The sequence below is a fragment of the Anas platyrhynchos genome, chromosome 4 (assembly GCF_047663525.1).
Source record: "Anas platyrhynchos isolate ZD024472 breed Pekin duck chromosome 4, IASCAAS_PekinDuck_T2T, whole genome shotgun sequence".
In the NCBI taxonomy this organism is placed as follows: Eukaryota; Metazoa; Chordata; class Aves; order Anseriformes; family Anatidae; genus Anas; species Anas platyrhynchos.
In genome coordinates this window covers 22553839-22572962 of record NC_092590.1, presented here as the reverse complement: position 1 = coordinate 22572962, position 19124 = coordinate 22553839, and the positions used below count along the sequence as shown (strand labels likewise).

The following is a 19124-nucleotide window of genomic DNA, read 5'->3' as shown; positions in this document are numbered from 1 at the left end:
TTCCCAAAGTTGCAAATTCATACTTAATCTAAGAAAGAACAGTAAATACTGAAATGGGCCTCCATTCACATGTAAAAGGATTTCACCTTTAGAAGGTTCCACTGCATGACAGACATATCGGGTTGGGAAAGATGGACTGGATTCTGCTTCACTGGATTTAAGATAGTTGGTAACAATTAATGACAAACATAATTACATTTTTTTTTTTTTAGTTTCACTGAAAGCCAGTTTCTCTCAGTGGCTCTGATTCACATGAACAGATATAAACCAAATAGCATGAAACACAGCACTTTCGTTTTGAGCAGGTTTACATGAAAAAAAAAATACTTTGGCTTTGTGCAAGATGTTAACTTCAGAAAATGAGTCTAACTTTTTATAGCTGGTATGTGATACCAATTTCTCAGATGGCTAGGAAAGTAGAATTTAGTATCTCAATGGAGTAATCTCCATTATAAGGGAAGAACAGGGTGAATGAACCTTTTCATTCAGTTTCCCTGATACAAGGACAAGCTCTTCTTATCAACTTTATTTTCTTCCCTTTTCAAGGGAATCACAAAGACATTTCCTAATTTTTTACAGTAGCGGTGGTGGTATTAATCCGCTGAAGCAGAACTCAACCCAAACTTCTGCATCTGGTACACTGAAAGTGTAACAGCAACAGTTTTGGTTAAAACCAAAACTGGAAGCTATGAATTGATGCCGTATAAATGTAATGATGACAAAACAAAACAAAAACGAACCTGTCACAAATGCAACTGTGAGCACTTTGATTTCCGAAGGGTTAATAAAATAAATATTTTATAAATGTACGCTTTCATTTCAGATCTCATAATCTGGTAATAAATTATGTGATCTCAGCAGATACCTTCTGCTGTACAGTTCAGGTCACAAGCCATCTGAAAGATGTAAAATACTTCACTAGCAAGCTTGTCTCCTGGCTCAGCCAAAAAGAAAGAAAGCATGGAAAGCAAGCACAGAACACAAAGGAAAGCTGTCAATCAAATTAATTCATGCTATTAGAAACAGTAAAAGAGGGCAGTAAAGTGATAATCTACAAAAGTAGCTGATAACTCATCAACATGGTCATATACCAAACTTTCCAAAACACTTTCACTAAGAAAACAATCAGGATAATTTCATTTTTTACAGTTTGTGGACAAGTCCTGTTCTTTCCCCTTTGGAGTTTTCTGCATTTGTCTTTTTAAAAATGCCATTAAACTGTGCTACATGCTTTGAAGCAACAATTCAAAATAACACTATCATCAGAATTCTATTCATTTGTACACATTACTCAGAGTGCACAGCCGTTGAAACAAACTAAAAAGATTAGAAAAAATACATCTCTAGTCTAGTTAACAAATTCTGCTAATTAGACCCCAGAAATTGCTATTGATTTACTCAACAGAAACTCTAAAGACTGGGAGCAAAGGACATCTGAGTCCTCTTCTGTTTATTGTCCTTCATCTCTGTGAACCACTCACCTCTTTCTGACAACATCCCTTTCTTCACCTTTCCTTTAATGGTCTCTATCTGGTCTACAGATGTTCTTGTTTGTTGACTGGATGGCCCTGTCTGAATTGGAGCCTTCTCCTCATATTCCATCTTGGCTCACTTAAGCTGTTTTTATATTTTCTGATTTTCTGTTCCTATGTCTATGTGGATGCATGTCTGGGAGAACAGTAAAAGAACTGTCTCAGTTTCAAAATACCTCTAATGAAAATAGCTTTGCCCCTACAAGAATACAAGGAGGCATCTTTGAACCCTTTACTTCCTTTACCAAGTTTTACAGATCTCTTTCCCCACTATTTGTCTAAAAGCAAACTCTTTTTATTTGACTCTGATCTATTTGGACAAAAACTATTTTTTTTCCCTCTGGAATAGATTCAAAAGAATTGAACAAAAACTCTGTGCAAGTATTTAATACATTGGCAATTTTATCAGTACTGTCCCATGCTGTTCACATATGTAGCATGCATTCAGGAAAGAGTTCTCTGTCCTAGAGAGTGCTTGAATGTTTTCTGAGAACACCTTCAAATATTTGGCATTTTTATATTCCTGCTACACATATCAGTTTTACAAACGTTGTCTTTAACTGCTGCCATTCTCAGAATCCCCTAAAACATAAGCACCAATAGAAAAGATTTTTAAATTGACTAGATTTGTAAGAAGTATTTTTTTAAAAGTTCGCCCCAACAGCTAAGGACAACTTCACACCATAACCATGGATAAAATGTTTAGTTGTAACTAAGATGCCTTATCTCTCTCGTGAATGTGGTGGAAAATCTGAAACTTACAGGGCTATCTTAAGACCAGAAACAGTTTACTACAGATACCTCTCCTGAAACAAGGCTCTGCTGTTCAACTTGATCCTGAAATGTAACACAGGTCAGAACTTGTTTTTAGTATCAGTTATACAGTGAACACTCTGTGTATTCCTGGTACTCAGTGGTTTAATGAGTTAGTCTAAAATTAAAAAAGTACTATTCATTTTGTCACCAGAGCATCTATGTATAGTCATATTACTGACTAGAATTCCACTTCCAATGGCAGAGATTAAAGCGTGTTATAAGAGGAAGAATATGTAAAGAAAAAGTTTGCTGGGGTTAGTAGCACATGAGCTTGCCTTTTAGTACTGAATCAGAGGACGGCAGCAGATTGAGGGGCAGCCCAGAGGAAAAGAAATCAGTGTGAACAGCGTAATCTCTCTTTGGGTGCACTATCCCTATTTGCAGAAAAGTGGCATTTTATTTCTTTCCCTATCATATAACTTTTAAGATTGATTTGATTTGTTTTAATTTTACTGACACAATATTCATAAGTCACTTACAAAACTGCAACACAGCAAATATTTTGCAATGCAATTTTATTTTTTGATATATAGTGGCATTGATAAAAACAGTTGTTTTGATTTACAACAAAATAAATCCTACAGGAAAAAATATCTACTGCTGAAGAATGCCAAAACTGCATCACTTAGAAGAGCGGTTAAGAAAGCAAGCTGCAATGAGCCCTCCAGTATCTCAGACTCCATGCATTTGTTTCTAATAATAAAAGCCCTTAAGGCATCCTTACCCGTTATGTCAAACCAAAGTGGTGTTCCAAGAGGTTCAACAGCTATTACACCAATCATGTGAGCAACTGGGTCGCTTTCCATCACCGTAAAAGAAAAAAATGCTTCCTCAAAATAAATGGGCTCTGTGGGTGGGACAGGCTTTGGAATCCATTCTATGTGAAGCCGTGTAGTTGATGATTTTTGTGGACGACCATTATCTACAGCTTTAATCTGTGAAACAGACACAACTTTTAGGCTACAGAGTCATATAAATCATTATGTCACATAAATGGAAAAGTAATAATAAGCTCCAGGCATGTTTGTTTGTGTGAGATATATCCAGAAGGGCTAAGTGTCTCTCAGAGTGCTACTTGCCCCTCATTAGCTGGGGAGCAAATAGAGAAAAAACGTGTAGCACCTGACAGTAGCATAAACTGTTACCATAAATTCACTTTTATTTCACTTTCTTCCTGAAAGAGAGTCAATGTGATTGTTTATGCTCCCTCATTCTGTTCATTATCTGTCAAGTTCTGGAAAAGAACTGTAAGCTTCTTGATTCACTTGCTCAATACAAACATCTGAAAGCATCCTTTAAAAAACAGTACCAACCCACAAAGCAATACTTCTCGCTTTGTTGACGCTTTCCTTCCTCCAGATACTGCAGTAACTCATCTGCCAGCTACTGAATAAAATGTGATGAGAATACAGATAAAAGAATATTTCACATATTCATGATATATGAGATTTTGACTCACAGAAAGGATATCATATTCCCTCGCTGCAGAAAATTTTTTTGATGAAACCACTCCAGTTTTAGGCTCAATGAAGAATTTGCCATGTTCATCACCATCTTCAATGCTGTAAGAGATCTCCGCATTGGGGCCTTCATCTTTATCTGCAGCAATAACTCGATAGATCGGCTCTCTCCTAGCAGTTCTTTCTCGTTCTGGCTTACCGCGCTCTGGAAGCCTGATTTTGTAGAACTTTTGCAAAAATTGAGGCTTATTGTCATTCTCATCTAAAACCTTCACAATCACTCGTGCAACTGTTGATTTTGCAGGAATACCATTATCTGTTACTGTTACCTGTTTTTTATTAAAAAAAGATACGGTTAGTGTTCAATTCAACTATGGTCTTTCTGACAATGCTCTTTTAAAATCAGATTTTCCTATGACTGCAAAGTAATTCTCTAACTTCAGTTACATAAAGACTGTTGAGTAAAGCTGTAATGGTAAATACTTAGAAAAAGAACTACAAAGAGTTACTCAGCTACTATCTTAACATTATCATGCTTTATGTGTGGCATGAAGGAGTTGATATATATTAAATACATTCTGCTATTTTGCAGCATAGATATATATTAAATCTATTCTACTGTTTTGCAGCACTGTGGAGGAAATATTAAATTTTTGAGTTCAGGAACAGCACAAAAGTATAGTATCTTTAATAACAGCTTCACTGTAATAATAATATGTTAACGTAATTTCAGCCTAGTGTTTCCTTACAACATTTGAATTTAATCATTTCATTTTACATCTCAAAGATGCAATTTATAATACTATACTTTTCAGAATTTGACAGGCCTATGCATTAAAAAACTATATTTTAAGACATAAAATCACTATCTTGTTTGAAAGAAGCTTAAAAAATAGCCTTTTAAAGCAATACACATAACAATCTATTACCATAACCTAACTGAATTGGGAAATGAAATGAAATCTGTTCTTCAAGCAATAGTCAAATTTTCTAATAAAAATGCCAGGAAATGAATAAGGAATCTTCTGCAATATTAACTCTAGCACTGACATGATGTTATTGATGTATGCATATTGAACAAAAATACAGCAAAATTAAGAATTCTGTTAATCTGAAATCAGAAAACATAGAAAGAGATGGAAATGGACCAAACTGATATGAAAACTTATATCATATATAGCAATCTTACGTTATTACTTTACCTTTTATTATTTAACCCCTTATTGAGTAATAAATTATTGGCCAATAATATAATGATAATAATTAATTGCTATAATTATTGGCTAATAAGGAGTTAAATATGTGCATCATGGGGTACAGAATAACTTGTCTGTTAACATAAAATTAATATTGCTCCATTATTGCTTAATTTTGAGCCAAGAAGAAAAATGGCAAATTTAAAGAAAATGAAGTTTGATTTAATGGCAACCTGAGTTTTGAAGACATTACCGATAAAACAAACAGAATGCTAAGATATGAGAGAATGACATGAAGCTGGTCTAAAATAATAGCATAAAAAATAATCCATCAAATTGGAACTCAGAAAATAGTTACAAATTGGGAATAAAAGAATGGGGCATAGCAATTACTACTATATAAGCAGGAGTGCAATCAAAGATCAATTTTAATAGCAAACAAGGAATAAACTCACCAACCCATCTGGTCAACATTTCAATACTCAATTAATTAGCCAGATGCACAGCACTTGGCTCGAGTGGCTGACAACATTGCCCACCATTCTGTGCATTTCTGGGTTTCTTTCCAATCTATTTTCAAAGGTGTCAACATAAAACTAACAAATGGGAAAATTGCTACTTTGGGCCATAGTGCCTGTCACTATCACACTACAGTTCAGGACTTTTGCACTGGATATTTTGCAGACTTTTATTTACAACTTTATTAATCAGCTGGGATTCAAACTGAAGAAAGAATGAAGAATTATAAACAATACCATCAGGCAATAACCAACATTCCAAACTAGAGCACAAGCAGCTTAATCTGCTATCTTTATAGAGAATGGTGAAAGCATGAGTATTTATGTACCACTGTGGGATACTGTAACCTTAGAACAGCCTGAGTTCTGTACATGTCATCTTGGAATAATTAGCTCAGTTCATTTATCTATTTATTTATTATTTTTTGTATCGCAGGGCTTTGATCTTATTGTGTTCACAGCATGACACCAAGCAGGATCCGTAATGCAAGCATGAGTGTTAGTGGACAACTGTCCATACCTTTACACTGCTAGTACGACCTCTGACAAGCTTTTGTCCAGATCAAATAGCACTCTCCCAAACATTGCCTAGGTACAGTCAGGAATTCACTGAATTCAGGCACCACTCTCAACAGGCAACTTGGAGATAGCCAGCCTGTTCTAGGGATAAGTTATATGCATTCAAAGCCATACTGTGCCACGTGGCTTTGGGGTTAGAGAATGATTCACAGCTCATTTTATTTAATGTGTAAGTCCAACAGAAAAGCCAATACAATATGCATAGGAGCAAAAGTCATTAGATACCAATTTTACAATCAATATACATACCAATGGGTCACAGAAATAAGATATAAGTGACAGGAATTGCTTTTGGAAACTGACACAAGCAGATTTCAGGAGGCAATTTAAAAGAGAATAATATAGTGGCTTTACAATTTACAAGAATAACGTGTCTAGTACTAAACAGCACTTGCCAGTTAATTCACTTTGCTATTACTTCTAGCTTAGCCAGTTAATTCACTTAGCTTCTATTACTACTACACACTTTAGAGGAAATCCCACCCTATTGCTACTTAAGCGAAAAGAATTCATTCCAATTCTGGTATAGAAGTTAAAATCATGATAAGAAATCATATTAATCCAGCTTCCAACGTGCCTAAGGGATTGAAAAGACCGAAGAGGACTCTCTGTACTCCAGAGTTTTGCAAAAGAATAGTTCATGCTGTCAAGGTTTACATTCTCCAACAAATCTATGCAGTTTTTATGCTTATATTTCTATCAGAAAACCTTTCTACAGGTTTTACAAGTACTGAGTAAGTCCAGATTTGCTCCGACAATTCTGGAGAAAAACCAGAGAAGTTTTAAAGCTAGTTTTGGTGACTCATATTGCAGTCCTTTACCTATCATTCAGATGGAGTGTGTAATAATGGTTCCAGATCTTAGGTACAATGTTAAAATCACTGTGAATACTAAGTTGCTGGTGGAGGGCAATGCCATCACATTACATGACAGTAACGGGAAACTGGCAAACTCACAGATGTCTACATTTTCTTTCAAGTTCTTTGACAGAGAAGGAGAGTATCTATTGCATAAATTCCAGATGATCAATCAAAAGTAGCTAAATAAAAGAATTGTGTCACAAATGTCATCTTCTTAGAATCTGTCATGCACATTGTCAACAGATCTCTTTAAGTGACTGATGAATAAGTTATAAAAAAAAAAAAGTCTACTTAATCTGTTTGTATTCTCAATGTTGAAAAAAAGAAAACAAATCTGTGTATCTTTCAGAGGTCTATAATCAGTAGGGTAACACTGACTGTTTCAATAGAGGAGAAAAAAGAATTGCAGTGCTCTTTCTAACAATCATGTCTTTGTACTGTTTGAAATAAGATCTTGGCTTACTGATATAAAAAACAAAAAAATAGCCTTTATTTGTATCTTAATTCTTAATAAAAAGTCCCAACACACTGTTTTAATGCATAGCTTTGTGCATTGCACTATAACACAGACACAAATTACTTCTGAAATCCAATTATCTAAGTTCTTCATATGGTAATCAAGTATGGCATACTTAACTTTCTGTAAAAGAATAATTAACTTGTAGTCACTGTTTTTCAGAGAATGAAAGAAATTATTTACCTCCAATATGTGTTCTCCCTGCTGCTCTCGATCTAGTTTTCTAGATGTGGTTGTAATTAGACCTGTAACATAAAAGAATAATTCATCAGATCCTCTAAGAAAATAATCTGGATGGGGGTTATGTTAAACCTGTAGTCACCAATATATCCAATCTCAATTTCTTCTTTGGTGGTCCCTTCCATTTTTGCAGCACTTAGCTTTCATTAAAGGAATGGTTGAGGGGTTTCCAGTCCTTAAGGTTTGTGAAAATATTCTTTGTTATCTGAAAGCTAAGCTGTAGTAGTCCTTAAGACAACAGATGCAGTTCTACTTTCTGACCCATCCATGTCTTGTTTCTGACAACAGTAATTTATGTAGTTCTCTCACAATAAGTCTTTTTTCAAAGGGTGTTCATATACCTTATTCAAAGAATGATTACACATACTACATAAATAATTTGAATAATCACTTCAGTGGAAACATCTGCTTGTATTTATTTTTACCAATATTAACAGAGTAAAGATGACCTGAAGAGATGCACTAATAGTGTGAAACAGCAATTTGAGTATGTGTGCATGTGGACACACCTAATGGCTTGATTTAGCAAAGCTGAAGACTCAAACAGTACTGCTGCTGGCAGTAACACAGAAGAAGGATGAGTTTTTGGTGCAAGATGTTAGATATTGTTGCAAGAGTTTGATACAAATTTGATGCAATATTAGGAAGGTATGATATTTTTTGCTTTAAATGAGGAAAGTCAAAGAATTCAGGGTGAAAAATGAATAAAATCTAAACACAAAAGGAACTTAGCTATATAATTCTCCCTAATAGCAGGCTCAAAATTTTAGCTATTGAGTTTCGTGAAAAGTAAACTCAGTCAACTTTCAGTTATAGCTGAATGGCTTGCCCATGGTGGGGGTTAAATGTGCCAGGCATTCAAATATACAAGACAGAGCTCTGTGCAAAGCCAAGCTGGGATTTACTAGCTCAGGCTAAGTGCCAAATGAACACACTGATGGCAGTTTGTAGGGCCAACTTGTACCTGCAAACAGTTTAATGGCTTTTGTGTGGCAAAGAAACCGAGCTAACACCAGTATTTGGGTTCAGTTCCCAGAAAAAACATGCTCATTAGCTCAGGTGCAGCACTAGCTCTGCCTGACTCAAGCAGTTGTCTCACAGCTGATAAAAACTGAGCATATAATTAAGAACAGCAACATCAATAAATATTTCAATTTCACTTAAAAGAGAAAGGCCAACAGAAACAGAATTGTACACCATCTGTGCATAGCTATCCAATGCTTATGTCAAAACAGAATTGTAGTCTACATATTCCAACAAAACAGACAGCCTGTACTAAATAATATGAACAAAACATATAACACAATATTACAGCTGTCAAAGGTTCAACTGTTCTTCAAAAAATAGTTCAAAGAACAACCAATTATAGTCATATCTGCCCCCTGTTTTTCAAGCAATTTGACTTGCCATTTTATCAAATCTATCATACACCTAGTATTCTGAACAAATTTCTATCATCTTGTACTTCACCTTTTTATACTTTTGCAACACAGAAGATTTGTATGCTATCCTTGTGGTATGTATTTTCAGTATTATGAAATAATTGCCCTTAATTCCAAGGAAAGTGTGAATGAAAAAAAAAGGGGCGGCGGAAACTGTTGTGGTAGTACTATGAATTTAGGAGGGAGGGAGAAAAGTACGTGTCAAAGTATTAACGTTTTTGAGGTAACATCTTCCCACAGAGATTACAGAGCTGTGAACAATGACAACTGGAAATATTTACTGTCACATACTCAAAACAAAGCTTTCTCCTTATTTCCTGGATGAGGCTGGCCAAACCACACCACTTCTTTTTCACATGCTCTATGGGGAGCTGCATAGAACCGTTAATTGGAAATGAACAAATGGCCAAGCAGATGCCTCATCTACTTCCATTGAGCAAAGGGACTTGTAGGTGACTTGAAGAAACCCAGGCTCTCCTAACCACTCCCTTCCATCAAATACCTCTGGAGAAAGCCATCACAAGCCCTCCCATGAAGCATTAATCCCCTGAGACTCATTGGAGTTGCAAGGGAGAATGGCAAGTTTCAGCACAGCCACTCAATGAGTTAGCTACTGAATAGCTGGGTTGGGGGGTGGGCGGGGTCTAAAAGACCAAGAATAAAGAAATTCCAGCAGAAACAACTCATTATGCTTGTGTTTTTCTGAATACACTTCCCATATTCATTCTGCACCCTCTGCACAATATTAGTTTCCATCTCTCATGGCAGCAGCAAGTAGAGAACTGCGTACACGAGCGTAGAAAGATGGCATCTTTCAGCAGTTTCCTACCCACTTTTTTTTCCCAGTGGAGCCATAAGGACTGGAGCCACTGCTAATAAATGCCAGCTAATACTTTTGGTGGGGAAAAAAAAAAAACAAAAAACCTTTGCTGCAAGCACTCCAAAAAAGAATTCCATCTTGTTCCACTATTCTACATACAGTAGTTTGTTAAAGAAAAGCTAGTTCCATATATATTTTTTCTTAATGAAGCTGCTCAGTAGAACTCAAAAAGGTAAGCAGATAGATAAGTATATAGTATGAACAAAATGTATAATGCTTTGATCTGTTAAATCTTCCAACCTTTTCAACCAAGCATGCCACACTGCTGTTAAAACACTTCAGACCATTAACAGAAGGGCTTAGTCTTCACCATATATATCCTGTAAATTCAGCAGAAACTAGTGCCAACAAAGGAAATGTAACACTTCTGGATTTAGAATCACATACACATGCATGACATTCTTTGCATTTAACCCTTTACTGCTAGCCACTTTCCTAAGTGAAACATTAGCTTGAGTGAGGGTGTTTCACAACAGTTTAACATTATAAAGGGTTTGATTATAGCAAACACTGAGATTTTCCTTTTTTTTTTTTCCCCCTCAAGCTTTTGTACATTCTAAACACCCAGTGCTGCACTGATAGATTTAATTTGTTGTTAGAACATTTCAGAATTACAGCCAGGATGATAAAGTCCAGCATTCCTAATCCAAGCACTATGGCTTTTCAGACTGCTCATTAAGATGGTTGGAGAGAATCTTTGGACTTACTGTAAATCAGCTCCCCGTGACAGGAGCCAACAGTCTGCTCTTTCTACTGAGTTAACATTCTCACATTTTTTAGATTGAGTTCCCCCTCTTTCCTGTAACAGTTTGGAGATCTCATTGCCCTACCTTTACACACATAAATGAATATCCACACTTCTGCATACACTAAATCCTCACCTGACCATTAAATGCCCCTCAATTCCAGCCTAACTCTGTTCCTATTCTCCTGCCCAACAAACATCCAGCAAAGTGATCCTTGTCCCCATCATGCTAATCCTATGAAACTTGGACCTCACTTTCACTAGACTATATTCATCATTGTCTGATCAACTGCCTCTATTGCCAAAACTGCTGCCAACCTCTAGCTAAGCCAACTCCTGCATCTTCCATCTATGGTGATGCTTCTCAATTCTAATAAAATATTTTTAAATACTCATCTTAAATACATGAAAGAAGGCACCGTTACAGGAAAGCCAAACCACTGTCCTTAAACTCACAGCAGTGTATTGTGTTAGAGCAAATGTTTTACTCTTCTGCTGCTAGTCTGGGGTTGTGATGAGCCTTGGCTACCTAGCTACCAATGCTGCAAAGCACAGAAGTGACAATGAAAGATGATTTTTAATTAATTTCTGAAGAAGTGTGTAACATAATCACTTTGGAGATCCTTACTACATCGTGTGGAGAATCTGTTCACTGCTGAATGAGAGAAATGACAGAGTGTGTTTGAAAGGGCACTGTGACAACACATTCCTTTTTGAAGCAAAACTGACTCACAGAGCATTGTTTTGCAGTCATATTTTCCTGTTTTCCTTCTGCGCCCTCTTATTGCACACTTGTCCCCTCTTGTCCTCCCCAGAACACAACAGGAACTATCAGCTCCAGTAATTTCCATCACTATTATTCCACCAGGGAATCAGTGCACAGTAAGTCAAGATAGGTCAGCCATCCTTGGGAAAACACAAGTTTATAACAAACATTTCTAAGCTAATGGTGAGCAAATGGTGCCTTTAGAAAATTAGTTCAATCTTTGCATTCAGTAATGTTTTAAAACTCACCTCACCAGTAACATTTTCATAACAGCAGCTGTATAATTTAGAGTCTTTGGATAAAACCACAGCTGTTATGCCTCACTAGCTGGAAAAGTACTGTAATGAATTGAAACTAACTGTAAACATCCTTGAGAAAAACAACAACAAAAAACCCCACACCAGGTAACAAACAATTGTATTGTTCCTCCTTCCTTCCTCCTTAGGGTTTACATTCGGGGGATATCTACTATGAGGTCTACTGCAAAATCAAAACAGTTACAACTGTATCCAAATACAATTTATTTCAGTTGTTCACTTCAAACAGTATTACGCAGACAAAAATGCAAGTACAGCATTGAATTGCATAAATATTAAGAAAACTGCTACAAGAAAATAGCACAAGGGAGCTGACATTAGTAGGGATTTATTCTATCCCACGTTTTCATCTCAGTGCCTAGTTACATCCCATTACCTCTGCATCTCAGTCCCATATCTGAAAAATAACACCTCAACAACAACTTCCAATCAATACTGAAATGGCAAACTCTTTTAAAAAATTCTAGGACAGTAGGTAGGCACCTTGCTAAGAATAGTAACGCTACTCTATTAGCCACATGGATCATCTCAGTGGTTCTATTGGAATCTATTTTGATTGAGAATGAATGAAGTTAATTTCCCTCAGGTTGAGTCAGCCTGGGAGCGATGGCAGTCAGTAAGCAATCCTCCTGTCTTTATCACGATGAATGAGCCTTCTTTGTTTCCGGTTTTCCTAGTTTCTCCTGCATCCCACTGGAGCGAGCAGCTGGGTGGGAGTTTAGCTAATAGTCAAAACCCTAAACCCCAAAATCCAAAAGACTAAACCAGGTGCCAAGTCTGCTAGTTGCTTCCAGTGAGCTGGAGCTGATCGGTTTGGTTTGAATGCAGTGTAACGGTATTTGAACTGTAATATACAAAAATAAATACAGCTTCTTTGATCTTTGAATGCATTGGCACTGAAGGTTTAAGGAAATGGAAAGCAGATATAACATTTTTATCAACAACAGACACAAGACACTGGAATTAAATCTGATAAGGGTAGTCATAATTTTACAGTTACATTTTGTTGACGAGATTTTTGTCTTCCCTGCTGAATGCAAACCATAACCAGCCTGCAGAAATGTTTTTTTCTAGACTGTTTTAGTACAACTCAATTTAAAGCTCTAGATCAGTTTATTTGTAATTATTTACACTTCCATTCCTCCAGTTTGAGTTCCAAAATGGTAAATTACTAATGAATATTAAAAACCATTATCTTGGAATTTTCTTTACAATGTCTAAAAATATCGATCAGTGTAAGAATTTAAGTATAGATTTTAAATTTACATGTGGCTCTAATGATAACCTAGTTTTGACTACTGCATAACACAACCCTAACATACCGGGTCAATTACAGGATATATTCTCTGTACAGTGATAACCAATTACATCTCTTCAAGAAACAAAAAAACTGTTGTGCCCTTAGGTATGGGATCAGTAGTTTCCTCCTCATTAAAGTACTCAATGTGATCAAGTCACATCCTAGACTTCTCTTATAAATGAATACACCGAACTTCAAGTCCCACTGTCAGGAAGACCTCTTAGGATGTTTGGAACTGCTTTTGGTATTTCAACATTTTCTGAAAGAATGGATAAAATGATTAATAATCCATGACTGTTTCATCATGGCCATGGAAAAACAAGTGTGTTTCCCCCTCCCTCCCCCAATCTTCTTTCTTTCAACTGATTTCAAATTAATAATGATTTGCACTTAATTTACTTTACAGTGACCATCAGAAAAGGTTCATACTTCCTTTCTAAATAAATTCTTTATTGATACTATGTTCAGATATACTTTTGGCAAGACTACAGTCAAATCTTGTCTTCTATGTAAGCCAAACATTGCTTCACAACAGAAGTAAATAAACAGGTAAATAAAAATAAGTCAATGGAAAGCAATAGAAGAGGGATTTTAGATCAGATTTCAGCTTTGCAGCTGCTAAAATTTAAAGTCCATGTCCCACCAGTCATATATAGATGATTTCAAGCTAGACAGTGAGACTTTGTAACATATCACTATGAATGCAGGCTGCTGAGCTGAAAAAAAAAACACACAAAAATGAACAACTTAATCAACTATCATACTAGAGAGAGCATACCACGAAGAAATGGTACTTTTTTCTTTTATTACATGGCCCTGCAGATTGTTCCTTAGCAATTTGACTTGCTTTTCAAACTCTTCCTTGACCTAAGCTCCTTAACAGCTCTCAATAAAACCACTGACAAAACCATCACCAATAATTTTCAAGTGCTGAAAATACGATTATAAGCATACAGTCCCAAAAGAAACTAGCTATACCATTTAAAAGTGCTAAATGGTTAGAAATACCTTTTCTGCTCAAGTGAAGCATTTAAAAGTAATCATTTCTATTATTTTAACAAAAGACTGATAAGTATAAAAATGAGACCAATTTGAGACTGAAAGCCCAGGTTTCTCCTTCTACTCTGGTGCTTAGCAGACTTTTCTAGGCAGTTCTAATCTACTTTGGGGGCTTAAGGAATAGTTTTCCACTTCATGTATGAACCTGATTCGTGCATGATTTGATTATTTTACAGAAAAGGGTTTCACCACCCTATAAAGAGCTAGCTTTAGAAAAATTAAAACAGAGATGTTACTGTCGTATACTGTGCTGAAATCAGTTTTCCCTTTCCGTTAAGTATAGCATGATTGCACTCAACCAGCACAGTCTTTCAGCATTTAGCTGCTTTTCTGTCTTCATTTCCCACCTGCAGCTGATGAGGCAAAAGCCAGCAGCCATTCCTAGTGCACATGCAGCAAGGTCAAGTTGAGACTTAAAGGGCTAAAATGCTTCACAGGAGTCCAGACTTCATTGGCTTTGCAGATCACCTTCTTTTATTTAGGCAGTTCCTTATTTCCTATTTCAGATGCTGATGCATATACTCTAGATTTCATACACAAAAATCATTTTGTCGCACTTATCCCAGTTGAATAAACGTCTTGCCCTTTGAACAGTACTCTATGAAAGAAACGTAATGAGTAACTGAGATCTTGGTTCCACCCAGCCCAAGACTGCATTAAATAAGGGATAACTAGCCTAGACCATAAGGGCTTGCTTGTGTCAGCACATTAGCCATTTATTGAGGTACAACTACATCAGTGTTTATCAGTTTGTTACATGTTACTAGGAGGGACTGCAAGCTTTGTATATAGGGTCAAAAATTAAGTTACTTAGATCTCTGGCAACATTTCAAGTTAATCAGTAGCCAGGCAATTTAATTACTCAAAGTACTCAAAGGTACAACTACAAAGTATAACTTCCTATGTGCACCTTGCACTTATTAAGAATCACTTCCCTCAACTATTTTAACAGCATCCAGATACAAAGACCTGGAATTTGCTGATCAGAGTGCTCATTAATCATTTTAGTGACTGCAAGCAGAGAGCAAAGACAAACAACCCACCGAAGATTATTAACATATGGTATACAGAGGAAAAAACAATTTACGTAAATAACCAAGTCATTTAATCCAATAAATATTGTGGAATTTGAGCTATACTTCAGCTGAAGTATAAAATCTGTGTTTAGTAACCATATAATTATAGGAAACTGTTCAAAATGTATCCTATAACATTAACCATGTAGCTTTACAATTAGCCATGGAGTACTTTACGTTCAGCCTTTATTTATTAAGATAATGGTATAACTACCACTGCATTTTTTATTTTTATTTTTAACTAGTAAAACTGTTTGGAGAATAATATAATTATATAAATAATCACACCACTTCCTCCTCCCCCATACACCCCTCCCCATGCACAATAGCTACACTGGAAAAACTAACCTAAGTCTAATATTCATCATTCTGAATCACAGAATCACAGAATTGAAGGGGTTGGAAGGGACCTCGAAAGATGAATACTTGAGAGCATTTAGTAAGTAACTGCTTTTACTGGCAATCGTATACTTTTGTTAGGTTGTTTCTCTCGTACTTGAGAAGATTAAAAAAAATTGGAAGTCATAAGCAGCATAAGGTAAAATCACACAAACACACACACAAACACACACACACAAACCAAGTTAATAAATTATAAAAATTGTTTAAAATAAATTTGTGTGAAAAAAGAACCTTAAAACTAAATTTAATTATTAAAAGGAAGCTAGTAACAGTGATGACAAATTTCCCATAGAATTAACTTTGATCTTATTATCAACAGAAAACTGTAAGTTTGTTATCTCTTTGCTGACCTTGCAAAAATACTCTTGCCATCGGCCCTATCTGGTACAGTGATGTCACACCCATTCAAAGCCCAAATTCCTAGAGTAATTAACTCTCTTACTAACCTTATCTTCATCACTCTCCTTTATTCCCTCATTTACTATCTTCAATAAGTAAGTGCAGAATTATTGCTATAAAATCTCACAACACCTTGAACAACCTTTTCCAACCTAACATAATCTTGCTGCATTTGTAGTGTTTGAATAAAGAAACCCTATGCTCCTTTCCAAACTTGGCTTTTTTTTTTTTTTTTCCCCTGAGCAAGGAAATGAAGTTTTTAGCTCACTGTGGCTATCGCTGAGTTATGCTTTAAAAAGTCATAATTATTTGAGAGAAATATTTGAAAACAATTATTAAAGGAGTGAGATGAGTTTTGTGGCCACTTTCTCTGTCACAGTTTTACAATTTCATAATTAATCTCCCATAATACCACTGAAACATATATATATGGATTATGTATGTTGCCAGGAAGTAGCAAATTCTTAAAAAAAAAAAAAAAAAAAAGGAAAAGAAAAAATACTCTTTGGACTTCAGTCTGTTGTTAACTGCTATTAACAGTTGGTAAATGCTGTCTCTAAAATTAAACAAAGTTTAATCACGACGTTTTTGCATTGAGTTAATTGAACATATTCATCAACAAACAGATTTGGAGTTACAGGTGCATATCAACAACCATAAAATCAGAGCCTTCATGTATTTCAACTACATCTTGCTACACAAACCTAAAATTTAATGGAGAGATTTTAGAAGTTATTACAGCTAATTAAGAATACATGACCTCAAAGAAAATACTGGAGCAGATTTCTATGTTGGCTATTGCCTTGATGTCAAACTTGCTCTTGTGTAATTCAACAATTTTTACTAAGATAGATACCAGTGTCTGTTTTGGTGCAATTATAGCATGTACATCATGACAGCTTTGGTTAAGAACAACTAGGTAACATTTGAACTCTTGAAACTATTGAACTCTTTTTGATATTTAATAAATTCTCCAAACAGTAAAGTATATTAGTAGAAGGAAGAGTAAAGTTTAGTACTGCTAGATTTTTTTTAAACCGTGAGTACTGTGGTTTAAAATTTTCTGAAAAATTATACTGGCATGTTCCATATTAAACAGGAAATTAAAATGTCTAGTTAAAAGCATTTATTCTATGAAGAAGTGCCTTTCGGGAAAGTAGTTTCCAAATAACCCTATGGGATGCCAGAAAATGGAACGGAAGTACTAGTTTCTTATGTGGTCTCTCTTACTATAACAACCATGGAAACAAAACATTAAAGGGTGGGTTTTGATCTCAATTATTGTGGTGCATTTAATACTATTTTTATACAAATGAGACCACCCAGTGGACCTGAATGTGCACAGACCATAAAATATTGCCAGTGCAAACAAGAACTTCTTGATGATTAGATGTAGCTTAGATTTCCATGACAAAACCATATGGGTAATTGACACCATCACAAACAACAACAACAAACACAGGGGAGTAAGAAGACACACATAATATAGTTTGTTAACTGTAATTAAATGAAAATATTAATTAATAAAATATTAATTGATCTGTGAAGGTCACAATGTTTTATGCAACTAATTTTACATTTTAAAACATAGAAACAAGAAAAAATAATATTTAAATGATTTGCACAGAAAGGATATAAAACTAACTAACTGACTGTTATGGACAAAATCCAGTCCTTTACAATTTTGAAAATACGGGTTACGGAAGAGCAAAATTCACCTTCTGAACCCCCATCCATGGATACTTATTATTTTTATCTATGTGGCTTATTTGTTTCATTTTTTGTTTTTCACTAAATTAGATCACAAGGATTTCCTTAAGAAAGCTCTTCAGCTGCAAAAGATGGCTGGTCTTGCTTTGTCAACTGTGGAAGTGGCAATCCAATTTTAAAATTACAGTCTTCTACATTTTTAAACGTAGGCAAGTTCAAGAATGTGTCTCCTTAAGAAAGGAACAAACAGAACTATCTTTCTATTGGTAAAATAAAGATAGCTTTTGGACAACTTGCAAAGGAAGGTTTGAAAATGAGATTTGGCATAGGCTTTTCAATCATTTATCACAGAACTAACACTGGAAGCAAAAGCTTATATTCTGAAGGAACCAAGGCAAGAACTATGAGTAGCATGCTGGTAGTAACATCGTATGTTCTAACACTATCAGTAATCAATCAGTCAAAATTATTTATTTTTTTTTGAGGTGCCTTCTTCCAATTCAAATAGCGTGAGTATATGGATAAATGAGGCACAAATTATCATGTTGAGATATTTCAGGGTTTTAAGTAGCCTACAAATAACCTTCTTGGAATTTTCTTTGGCTACTCATTTCAATCTTTCAAATGAAAGCAAATTTCAGGCAACAATATAACAATGCTGTGCAATATAATCCTCCTCATTATCTTCTCCTCATTGACGTTAAGAAGGGGTTAAGGATAATATATGAATTTACAAAATTACTCAGGAAATTGTTCAAATGACACTAAGAACACTACTGTTATTACACCATTACAGGTAATTGTTTGAGGGCAGTACTTATCTATACAACCAACTCCCAACATATCTGAGTGAGTGTTTGATTTACACAATGCTGTTGCTCTTTCTTTCTTCTTTTTCTTTTAATTGCATGTTATTTTCTATATTTACAAGACTTAATACAACTATAACAAGCCTGAAATGCCTTTGATCTACAGATTTAAAAGAAACTGAAAGTCCTCCATGCAACACTCATGACAGAGATGATTACAAACTGCTGTCAAATGTCTTGGTTCAAGATTTGGAGAGAAATTCTTTATCTCACTTAGATTTTGACTGACTCCTGTGAATTTTTTAGCTAAAACAAATTATAATCACCCAGGTTTTGATCTTTTATTTTCATCATTCGAAAAATCAAGCCAAGTTTGTTGATATGGGCACTACTTCTGACTGAATAAACATCTCTTAATAGGAAATCGATACTAATGTAGTAGTGTTTTTAGATATACAAACTTCACTACAGTTATGCTACTCAGACAGCCTATCATTGAAG

General features: G+C 35.3%; 1 protein-coding gene across 7 annotated transcripts in view; it reads right to left on the bottom strand.

The window, feature by feature from the left end:
- FAT1 (FAT atypical cadherin 1) overlaps positions 1–19124 on the bottom strand; it is a 108767-nt gene that overhangs the window by 44482 nt on the left and 45161 nt on the right. For 6 of the 7 annotated variants that reach the window (XR_011808966.1, XM_072037171.1, XM_038178993.2 and 3 more), the window contains exons 4-6: positions 7662–7723; positions 3808–4137; positions 3073–3283 (exon numbers count right to left, since the gene is read on the bottom strand). Coding sequence is in view for 6 of the 7 variants with exons in the window: in XM_072037171.1 (XP_071893272.1) it covers positions 3073–3283; positions 3808–4137; positions 7662–7723 (603 nt within the window). In the remaining variant the exon portion in view is untranslated. Of the gene's footprint in view, positions 1–3072; positions 3284–3807; positions 4138–7661; positions 7724–13240; positions 13428–19124 lie in introns of those variants that run through there. The other variant, XM_038178995.2, reaches the window with a different exon arrangement.